We start from the raw sequence: 11,823 nt of genomic DNA on the forward strand, positions 1-11,823 counted from the left end.
GGAAAACCAAAAGAGCCAGATGCATTAACCAATCCAAACTTTCAAACAGAACTTTTACCCTTCACTCTTAAATAGCAGGTATTAGGTAATTCAGCAAAAAACCAGCATCTCTTAAGGAAAACAAAAAATTATAAAATAAAATGAATGTTTCATAAGAATGACTAGTGAATTTACAGGCTAAATACCTAAAATGAAAAAATTACCTCTTCATATTCATAGTCATCTTCAGATGCTTCAGTTATGGTGACCTCTGAAATCTTGTCAAGTGTCAATCTCAAAATATATGGAAAAAATTATTTATTAAAATTGATTTGATGTTAAAATTTAGTATCAGATCCAGTAATCTTACCAAGTTGGTAAATGTAATTTAAACTGTTTTTTAAAATTTCTCTTCCCCATACAATCTACGAATACATTTTGAAACAAAGTATTTTTCATTATTATTTTAAATTATTGTTCTACATAACCCAAACCTATGAAAAACTACCTTTCTATATTTCTATTTACTATCTAATGATTTCCAATTTGAGTCTAAGGCTTACAAAAATGTACATAATAAGATAATATAAATTAGAAAGAGATAAGAAAAATGATAGACAGGAAAACTATGGCAGTAAATTTTTTAAATCTATCTCAAACTAAATTTCCCAGAGCTCCTGAGTCACTCACAGTGTACTCTGACTTCTTTATTTAAAGTACTATGAATTTTTCAGAAGCACACCTATATTTAAATATAAGTAAAAAACGTATTTCAATGTTTTCATAATAAAAGTTACGTTAATCTCTTCTTTATTACCTCAATTTTAAAATTAAGTTTTGTACTCAGGAAAGGAAGCCTAATTTTTAAGCAAATATAAACTATACAGTAATCCTAATTCAGTACTTCATAAATTATCAAGAAATTAACATCACCCAACTTTTGTATCAACACAGACGGGACTGGAAAAGATTATGCTGAGTGAAATAAGTCAAGCAGAGAGAGTCAAGTATCATATGGTTTCACTTACTTGTGGAGCATAAGAAATAACACGGAGGACATTGGGAGATGGAGAGGAGAAGTGAGTTGGGGGAAATCGGAGGGTGAGACAAACCATGAGACACTGTGGACTCTGAGAAACAAACTGAGGGTTTTGGAGGGGAGTAGGGTGGGGGATTGGGTGAGCCTGGTGGTGGGTATTAAGGAGGGCACATATTGCATGGAGCACTGGGTGTGGTGCATAAACAATGAATTTTGGAACACTGAAAAGAAATAAAATTAAATTAAATGATATAAAAAAAAGAAATAAACATTAAAATATCAAGGAAATGACCCTAATAAAAAATTCTAACAGCACTGTTGTAAGACTTTCAAAAATTATAAGTTACTTTAATTACAAATGATAATTTCAAGATAATATTGAATTTTGAAAGAAATCACAACATACACCAATAACATTTTGTTTACATTTTTTCCTAATGTATACATGTGATTATGCCAAGTTCAAAATGTATGAAATTAAGCTTTTTAACATACAGTAATGGTTATGAAAATCAAAGATGAGATTAGCCTAGTTTTCATCCTGCTACTGGTTATGAGAAATCATCTTCCAAGAGCTAGCTAAAAGTGTATAAAACACCTGAAGCTACTTGTAGTAAGAATTGGTATCATTTACAAAGTATTTAACAGAAGCCAAGCCCTGTCTTTAAGGGCTTTACATGATGAATCAACTCCTTTTGTCTTCATCCTACCTACAAGCTATTTTCATCTCCATTTTGTAAATCAGGACTTACAGACACAAGGTCACACAGCTAGGACCTAACACAGCTGGGAATTAGCCCCGGAAGTTAGGTTTCACTACGCTATACTTAAACCTCTCATTATTCCATGTTCGTTTTCTATATTACGTAAACACTTGAAGTGTTTGCCAATTATCTTACACACAGTTCTAAACCTCTAAAAGGTAAGTTATGCAGTCTTTAGTTACTCAGCTCCATCATAAGCTGTAAGTCTTCATTGTTTGCTTTACCCACTTGAGGACACACTTAAACCTAGTTCAGTTATGACCAATCCTTAGGAACCTGACACTGTCAAACAAGAATGTATCTCCCAAAAAAATGGTGAAAAGTGATGTAGGCTCAAAAAAAATAACTAGTTAATTCACTAATTAAACAACTAATTAAAAACTAGATTTTTAATTAAATTAAATTAATCTAATTTAGTAGATTAGTAGATTAAAATACTACAGAAATAAAAAGCTGCATAAAGTTGCATACAGCTGATCCTGTAATTTTGAACTTACCCGTACTGGGTACCAGGACTGAAGTACATACTATATTAGTTATCTATTGCTATGGAACAGTTTTCAATAGCACTGACCTCACTCTCCTTTAATCCCTTGCCAGCAGCATTCTTAAAAACCATGAGACTTCCAGTAATAGTCTGTTCAAGGTATTTTAGCTTTCACTAACATCCTACTTAAAGAACTTCCAACATCTGTCCTATATTCAGTTCCAGGACCACTCTAATACTTTAAAGTATTTCTTATGTTGGAATCCCACTTTCAGGTACCAAAATCTGTACTTTTTATTATTGCTACATAACCAACTCCCCAAAACTTCAGGCCTAACAATAAGCATCCATTATCTCATAGTATCATGGTCAAGAATTCAGTAGTGACTTGGCTTGTGTATTTTGATTTGGGGTCTCTCATGAGGCCTCAGTCAAGAAGGCAGCCAAGGCTGCTATCTTCTGAAGGCTCAGCTAAGGCAACAGTATTCATTTCAAAGATGGCTCTAACTTTGCTGGCTGAAGGTTTCAATTCTTCCCCATGTGGGTCTCTCCATAAGCTTCTTAAGCATTCTCAAGATATAGTGGCTAGCTACCTCCAGAATAAGAAATACAAGAAAACAAAGTAGAAGCCACAATACCTTTTATGACCAAGCCTCAGAAGTCGCACATCATTATTTACTCACTATCCTATCGGTTACATAAGTCAACCCTATTCAATACATAAGGGAACTATACAGGAGTATGAGGACCAGGATACGGAGATCACCGAGCATCATTCTGAAAGCTCGCTATCATAATACCTTAAGAGGTCTCAAGAGTATGAAAGGAGTTAACATATGTAAAGCATTTAGAGTGGTGCCTGGCTTCTAGTTAATGCTATGCAAGTATTTGTTATTGTTTTCCTCTTCTAGAAAGAGAGGAGGACCTGTGGAAAAGTCTCATAAGTCTTTCATGGCCCAGTTCTCCCATGCATTAAGATAAATGGATTAAAAAAATACATTCTAAATCTTCCTCCTTTCTAAATTTATATTTTTCTGACACATTTTCACTTAATTAGATAAAATTTCCTGAGGTTCAGCTACAGGAAATCAGTCCCTTTTTTTATGGAAAAGAATGTCCTCTTCTGAATGACAGTTACTAAAACTTGATTTTGTAAGAATCACTTGTCTTTAAGTCTCCAGAAAAGGAATGCCATCCTTCATCACTGATCATAACATAATAAATTTCACAAGAAGTAAACATTCTAAAATCATTTGGATAGACTCTGAAATTGTAAATAAGCCAACTGATAAGATTAATGTGAAGATGAAACATCAAAGCATAGGTTGTTAATGGCAATATACAGAAGAAAAAAGTGATTTGTCCTCAAAGATTTGGAATTATCAAACTTGCCACACTGCTACCTAGAAAATACTTGAGGCAACAGCTTTCAAGCCCTAATAATACACTGTTTCCCCAAAATCAAAAAGAATGAAAAAATATCATTTTATAAACCTTAAAAGTATTGTCATATGGATCACTATCATATTTATCCTAATAACAATCCTGTGAGATTGAGTAACACAGATACAGTCATTTTTAAATTTAAAAAAAAGAAAGAAAGAAAATGAATCAGGGAGATTAAGAAATTTGACAAAAATCATATACCTACTAGCGACAGAGACATGTTTCCTGAATAAAAAGACCAGGAATTTTCTACAATATCGTATTTCTACAGTTTCTACAGTGACACAAAAAGAATGTGCAATTTCTATCAAAATCCTAAGCAATGAGCTCTCACTTATTTTCCAAACTGTGAAGTGTTATATTACCAACAGCTAAATCAAATCATTTAAATAGCTCAATTTGAAGACCCTGAAGGAGGGAGAGGTATAAAAGCTACAGGGCTGCAGACCAAAAGATAAAATCAGCCAAGGGCAATAGATTAATGAGACAAAAGGTCAGGAAGAGGACAAACATCCAAAATAGAAACCACTATTTTCCTTGATTGGTATTTTCAGTATCCACAAAAATGATTTGTAGAGAAAAATCTTCCCAGGAGCAACTGATTTGAAATGTGATGTTGCAGTGTTACTAAAGAAATAAATGTACTTTGGCAAGTATGTTTGTATGCATCTGTCTATCTGGCTTAGCTGGCCAATAACACATGGACAAATGCACAAATGAATCCCCAAATGACTGTGCGGCAGTTAACAAATAAGCATACAGGAAAAAAATATAAAAATAAGTAAATATGAAAATTAAAAGAGAACGAGAAAGAAGAGAAATAAGACAAAGGTAAAGCTGCAGTACCTGCCATAAAGTCTCATGAATTTGGTCAAACCTAAACCACAGGTTTGACCCAAAGCTTCCCAGCAGTCAGAGTAAAGAGGGCAATGTAATTAGATACCAATTCAGTATCCATCCAATGAAAACAGATGAGTTTCTCAGCAGATGTACACCAATTTCTGGCTCTGAAGCCTGAGAGAAATTGCACTCTTCGGTTATCATAAAAAGAACACTGTGGATGGTACAGATATTGATTTTCTTGGCCCTTGGGACAGCCAGAAAGACTGAGTGGAGCAAGATATGATGAAACACCATGTGTTAAAAAGGTTGGAAAGCACTGCTTTAGAAACAGTGTTGCCAGGATAGGAATAAGCAATTGACCAAGAATTGCCTGAATGATAAAAACCCTTTACTCTGGTTCTACTTTTACTGAACAACTTTCTTGGGTAATCTAATCTCTTAAATGATCCTATTCTCCAGGAAATGTCCATACAATGAAGCTGGTCACAGTTCTCAGGCAAGTGATTTTTTTTTTTTTTTTCCATTGCAGAATAAGCCAGAATTCTGGCTTACCATCAGTTTCCTAATGCCAACCTGCTTCTGAGTCCTTACAAAACTCCCTTCTTATTATCTGCCTAGTATTCCTTCAAAGAACATTGTTGAACTCCATTTCCAAAATTCATTTTTTCTGTCCTTTCTATTTCCTTCAGATGTAGTTAATGCCTTTCTGCCTGTTCGAGGTCAACTTGACATTTAAAATTGGGCCTGGTTTTCTAGTCTGCTCTTGCCCAGGGTAGAGTCTGTGATTCCCCTTCCTCCCTGACCTGCAGACACAGCCCATAGCACCACCCACTTTCTAGAGTCAGAGTCTACACTCAGACCAAGGGTCTCACTCCACATGTCCACTCGTTTTGGAAGAAATTTAGTAGGACTTATGATTTTGCGTACTATGAATCAGTTCCCTGGTACTTGGTCACCATGGGTGAACTAACTGGTTGTTTCTGCACCAGCAGAATTTGTACCAGATCCTTACCTTGTAGATCCTATCAGAAAATAGGCCAATATACATCCACACTGAAATTGCCCGGAAAGCCTAAATCCATCACAGCACTACAGAAGACACAACTGCAAGAAGCCTCAGAGAAACATTTCAGCTGGGGTAATGGAGCAGAGCTTGAGGTCACAATTGATACAATGGGGTCACAAACAAGGTTCTGCAAATGGACCACAGCCAGAAAGCTATGAACAATTTTCAGATGTGAGCACCATACAAACTTCCTCACACACTGGTCTCTTCCATTGCTGCACTGGAGGTAGCGATCACTGCCAGCCACAGCATCTTTATAAAGAACTGGAGTGAAACATATAGCTAATTATATTTCACATGATTTCCCAAAGCTACTATAGACAGAAATTGCTTTGTAATTTTTGCCATCACTGCAGAGCCAATGTACACAGAGGCAATCTAAAATCTAGCCTGGATCCTGGATGATCAACATTTTACTCACTAAATTGAAATAAAAGTACTGTAAATAGCAAACATCATAGTCATGATCCACTTTCTTAGAAATGCCAGTTTCAATAATGTAAGTTAACTGAATAATATATACCAAAGATGGCAAATAACTGGCACACTTGCTTCCACTTCGCCCATTGTTATTTGCTTCCAACAGTCTTTCCCACTAAGGCTTCAGGAGATCTCAGAACACTTACTAACACAACACACCAGAAAACCACTACTGATTCAAAAGACTAGGCAAGAGTGGAAATTTACTGACTACTCCTGCCCCAGACACCACCGCCATCTTCTGCCTCAGAAGCTGAAAAATAACTTTTTTTCAAAATATAAGTCTCTCTGTTATCATGGTGGGTGGTGGTTTAAGTTTTTCCAACTTCTAAGCCAGGAGATCCAAGGATATGAGCTCTACATATCATACCTCTTATCTGAAAATGTAAAGGCCAGTAGTTAAGAAACTGGCCTACAGCTTTCTTACTTCAATTATATTCCTTAGACCAACAGCACCTGCAGCACCTGGGAGCTTATTAGCGATGCAGAATCTCAACCCTGGCTGGGACTTATTGAATTAAGAGTCCTTTTTTAAAGCTCCATATTCTTTGAATCATATGCGCATTAAAGTTTGCCCAGACTAGAGGACACATAACAAAATACAATTTTTTTCTTTTCAAATAGCTTATGATTTTCATGCAGGTAAAATTTGGCACTATGGGTTTAGTAACATGTTTTTTGGTCTAGAGTCTACATTCAAACTGTCTATCCTTTTATTTGAATATATGTAGGGTGCAACTAAGCACCCAGGGGAAAATTCGTTTTTCCAATGATAGTAAGAAAGAGATGACTTGAGTACATAATGATTAATAAGGCTTTTAAAAATATCTTCTCACTCAATACTATAAACATTCCAGAGAAGTAACATAACAGATGGGAAAAATAACTAAATGTTAAAAATAATAGAATTTTAATTAACTAATTAATTAATTAATTTTTAATTAAACAAAGTGATCAGTGAACATTACTATTGCAATGAAAGATTGTCTATGGATGTCATTTAAGAAAACAAGCATGAATCTTATTACATGGGGTATCTAAGTATGATGACCATATCTCAGGTGACTAGTTTAGTAGAATCTTTAATTTTGCATTTTCATAAACAGTCGACTTCGGGACTGCATTCAGAGTTGATTAGCTTCAAAGGACTGGCTTAAACTCACTCAACCCTCAGAAATTGCTGTTGGGGGCAAAGGAGACCTTTTCAGTAGCCAGCAAACATGTCCATGATCTAACTAGTGAAATTCTTAGTGTTGGAATGCCTTGAAAGATAAAATAATCAAAATCTAGTTAAGGGAGCAGACAATCAGTGCAAAGGGAGGTACACTTTGGGGGGGTTCACTTTCCTAGAGTCCATGTATTCCATTATTCTTCCTTGAACAAGTCTTTCAACAAGTAGCAACAGAATTAATTATTAGCTTTCTTAGTACAGTAATTCCAGCCTGCATCTGCAGTTGGATTGAGCATTCCCAAATGTCCACAGCCACATATTAACTGCAGTTCCCACTGTAACTGAAAACCTTACCCAAGAGTACTCATTTCTAACACAGAAGTCATTGTCAAAGACAGCCAACCTCTACAAGCACCTGACCCTTTACAAAGCACATACTTAAAACCTAGCCTTGTAGGGCACCTGTGTGGCTCAGTAGGTTAAAGCCTCTGCCTTCAGCCCTGGTCATAATCCCACGGTCCTGGGATCAAGCCCCACATCAGGATCTCTGCTCAGCAGGAAGCCTGCTTCCCCAGACTCTCTCTCTGCCTGCCTCTCTGCCTACTTGTGATCTCTGTCAAATAAATAAATAAAATCTTTAAAAAAAAAAAAAACTTGCCTTACATTTTACAATGTTGCAAATATCTTTCTAATGAAGAGTTCTCCAGAGAACTCATACTCTGTAAACAGATTTCTTAAAAGCTCTGGAGATAGCTAAAAAAGGAACTAGGTGCATGTGTGTTTATATCTTGCCTTGTGGAAGTTTAAAAAATAAAAGCAGTGATATCCTGAACTGCTCAGAAGAGAAACAGATAACTCCTACCTTTACAGGTATTAGATTACAAAGAAGGGGTGTTGCAGGGTTAAGAATTATTTTTCCTCAACACAGTCTCTGAACTCATAATGGAACCTTTACTAATGAAGCCATTCCCCTCATAGTGGATCCTGGCTATTTCTGGTTTGGGTCCTATTAATCTGTACATGTTCTTTATGTTTAAATGTTTAACACCAAAGAAAAGGGTAACTTCCTAGAGAATTAGAGTCAGTATCTTGCAAAGACTTAATATTGATATTTTGTTGTCTAGTGTTCTGCGGAGCATCTGTTCAATCATAAATAAGGGCAGCCCAAGACCAAACGCAGTAGATTAAAAGTGATTAAGTGTATGTGCAAAGTAGAGAACATCAGATTTCTGATTCATTTGTGCATATTATAACTTTTATTTATCTACTGTGATAGTTCAATTAAATTACCTGAGAGCTAAAGACTTTAAACTCAGAAAGTCTCACTTCAGCAACTATCACAATTGCCTTAAGAAACAATGTCAAATAACATTATACAGTCAACTCTTAATTATGCATGTTAAGAGAGCCCGGGGAAACAGAGATAATTAGCATTCTAAAGTAATCCTCGAACTTCATTTTAACTAAGAGTTAAAGCCTCTCTCATGACTAAACCTCTTACCTAAACACTGAATGTAGGAAAATTGGCAAAATACATAGTTTTGCTATCCCTTGACTACCCTTTGGTTGAAACACAAAATATCAGCCAACTAAAGAAAGATGGAAGAAAAGCAAAGGGGACAGGTAATTCAGAAATTGGATAAGAAAATCGTAAAAAGTTAGAGTCATTTCTATTTACAAATATGATTATTTGGAAAATTCTTTGTAAGACAGGTTTTGTGCAGACTACTATATATTGACAGTTGTGACTCAGCAATCTCTCTGAAAATTAAGTAAACCTAAAAACTATGCTATATTGAAGATTCACAACTTGCAAAAAAGTTAACTCAGTGTGTTTGTCTCAGGTTAACAATTAAACTACGTGTTACAGGAATCATCTTAATGTAAATAAAAACAAGATGCCTGGCTACCATTCACTAGCAGGGACACTAGATAACTTTACACTTGATGTAAGTAAGTTCTAAAAGAATTGTTGACTCATTTCTGAATTTAAAAAGGAATATTACTGGAAAAAGCAGCTGTTTATAGAATTATGAATAGTATATAGCCTCATTTAAGACATTAAGGCACCAACATTTCATTTAAATTGATTTTGAACTATTCAAACTTACATTCCTACAAAAATGATTGCGTTAAATAAAATACTACATATTATCTTTGGTCTTTGCAACTAAGTTCTTCAAAGCTCCCCGAAGTACCAATGTGTACAGAGCCTGAGTCAGGACAGGTGAAACAGTTTGCCAAAGCCCACAAAATGTTATCACTGTTAGATCTCTGGAGTCTTGAATTAAAGCTGGGGCATTCACAGTTGGACAAAAAATAAGGTAGATTTTAGAGTTTCCTTGATATCTTTACGAATAAAACAGATAATCATCTCTCTCCTACCTGCCTGAAAAAAAAAAAGAGGTATCTTTTCCTCATAACTCTCCGATCTCTCCAGTACAATTAAGTCTACATGCCCAGACAATGTGAGCTCAAAAGCCATCCCAAGAAATAGTGCACCTAATTATTCACATATCGCTATTCCATTTTTCTCGTATTTCCACTGTTAATTGTTCATCACTATCTGATTTCTTCCTAACATCTCTGAGCCTCTCAGCTTACCAGTCATCATTTAGTTGCTTTAAAATAAAAATGCAATAATTGTATTAAATAGCCTAAACTACCTAGGAAGTTGACGCTTACAAATCATTTAAGCATTGGACAACTGAAGTATCTACAGAATCACAAGTTGAATGCTCAGAGCTTCAGCTCAGTAAAGCCCAGAGGCAGAGGTCTTCCCCGGTTTCCTAACTTTCCTGACTGAACTGATTCACAAGATATTCTGAAGGCTGGGGGCTTATTTGGGAAACCCTAAGGAGGGCTGAATCAATTTGTTGTACCATCCTAACATAAAACTTCCATCCAAAGTTTGCAGAGTGGTTACTAAGTACAAGATTCCCGAAGGTTCTTCCAACAGGAACACGGTAGCCTAACACTCCTAAAAGGCTAGTCTTTGCGGCGGGGAGCTCTCAGGGGAACACGGTGGCGCAGACGCCACCTTGAGGTCCAAGAGGCGTTTTGGCCCGCTGGGCGGCCACAAACCGCAGAGGACGCCCCGGATGGGAAGCCCGCGCCCTCGCCCGCAGACCCGTTACCAAAGGGAGTGCCTGAGGCAGCGCCTACACGTAAGGATACGCTCCAGGTAGTAGGCGCCCTCGGCGGCCACCGCCTCCGCGGTGTCCCCAGCAGCCGTGAAGTCCATGCCCAACGCTTCCTCCAGCACCCGCAGGGCGGACTCGGGGATCCCTTGCTTAGCAGCCATAGGAGACGCTCCCGGGCCCCGCCCCCGGACAGCCTCGCTTCTCCCCGAGACCAAAAACCAAGACGCTTGCCCACAACCGCATGCAGCTCTCGCGAGAGTCTGACACGCTCACTGCTCCCACCAGGCTAGCTCTGCGCTCTGAAGGGCTGCCCAGCCCTAAAGCGTTGTTGCCCTCTGACCTGCACTGGTTACCACGGCAACGTTGTTGCCTAGTTACCCTGGGACTCAGTTCCTGGAGTGGATGAGAGGAGGAGCAAGAAACAGTTGGCTTGGATTACATACATTTTCTTACAGACCCAGCTTTTTTTTTTTTTGCTTTTTTTTTCTCCCCGTTTCGACCCTAGCGTTTCTTTCTCGCTTCATTTTCTTGTCTAAGTTTCCTTTCTCCTGGTTCTTACATACCCATCATATCAGCCCCTTGATTTTATGTGTGGAGACCCCCAATTGTCCCTGGGGGAAGACTCCTGGAAAAGAGAAAGAACCAGGGTACCAGGAGTGAAAAAAAGAGAGAGAAGGAGAGAGAAATCATTATTGAGAGACTGACTCAGCAGCACTAACCTCAATCGCTTAGCAATAAAGACCTAGGGTAGTCAGTCACCTTAATTTCCTTCTTGGCCTCCTTTAAAATATTTATCTGGACATGTGTTTTGACTTCAATTTCATACACTGGGGCTTGAAAGAGTATTTATAGTGTTGACTTCTGCTAAGAGAAAGGCACTTTTATAAGAACTATGAGGTACAGACGGTCTTAACACAATGTGTGATCAATAATACTGGCCCAATCACGTGCACTCCTTTTGCAATGACAGACTCTTCAGGTTTGTATTGTGTATATATCAGAAGCATCTGCTAGGCCTTTTTCGTTGCAGATTCTTTTCCATTCTATGTTTCTTGATGAAAACTGGATGCCATATGTGGAATATAAGAAACAGCACAGAGGATCATAGGGGAAGGGAGGGAAAACTCAATGGGAAGTCATCAGAGAGGGAAACAAACCATGAGAGACTCTTAACTATAGGAAACAAACAGAGTTCCTGGAGGGGAGGTTATTGGGTAATAGACATTAAAGAGGGCATGTGATGTGATGAGCACTGTGTGTTATAGGCAACTGATGAGTTATTGAACTCTACATCTGAAACTAATGTTGGCAAATTGAATTTAAAATTAAAAAAGAAAACAAAGAGCAGTTCATTATAAAAGCTCCCATTTATTACCAAAAAACATATAATAATTATATTGGTAAC

At 37.3% G+C, this 11,823-nt stretch overlaps 1 protein-coding gene across 2 annotated transcripts in view; it reads right to left on the reverse strand.

Annotated features, from left to right (window-relative positions):
* SPAG16 (sperm associated antigen 16) overlaps positions 1-10,610 on the reverse strand; it is a 1,004,614-nt gene extending 994,004 nt beyond the window's left edge. For both annotated transcript variants that reach the window (XM_032859869.1, XM_032859870.1), the window contains exons 1-2: positions 10,453-10,610; positions 204-250 (exon numbers count right to left, since the gene is read on the reverse strand). In XM_032859869.1, the coding sequence (XP_032715760.1) occupies positions 204-250; positions 10,453-10,579 (174 nt within the window). In that variant the 5' untranslated portion in view covers positions 10,580-10,610. The remainder of the gene's footprint in view (positions 1-203; positions 251-10,452) is intronic.
* Positions 10,611-11,823: the final 1,213 nt, after the last annotated feature.

Source organism: Lontra canadensis, unplaced genomic scaffold (assembly GCF_010015895.1).
Source record: "Lontra canadensis isolate GAN:19392208 unplaced genomic scaffold, GSC_riverotter_1.0 scaffold18, whole genome shotgun sequence".
NCBI lineage: Eukaryota > Metazoa > Chordata > Mammalia > Carnivora > Mustelidae > Lontra > Lontra canadensis.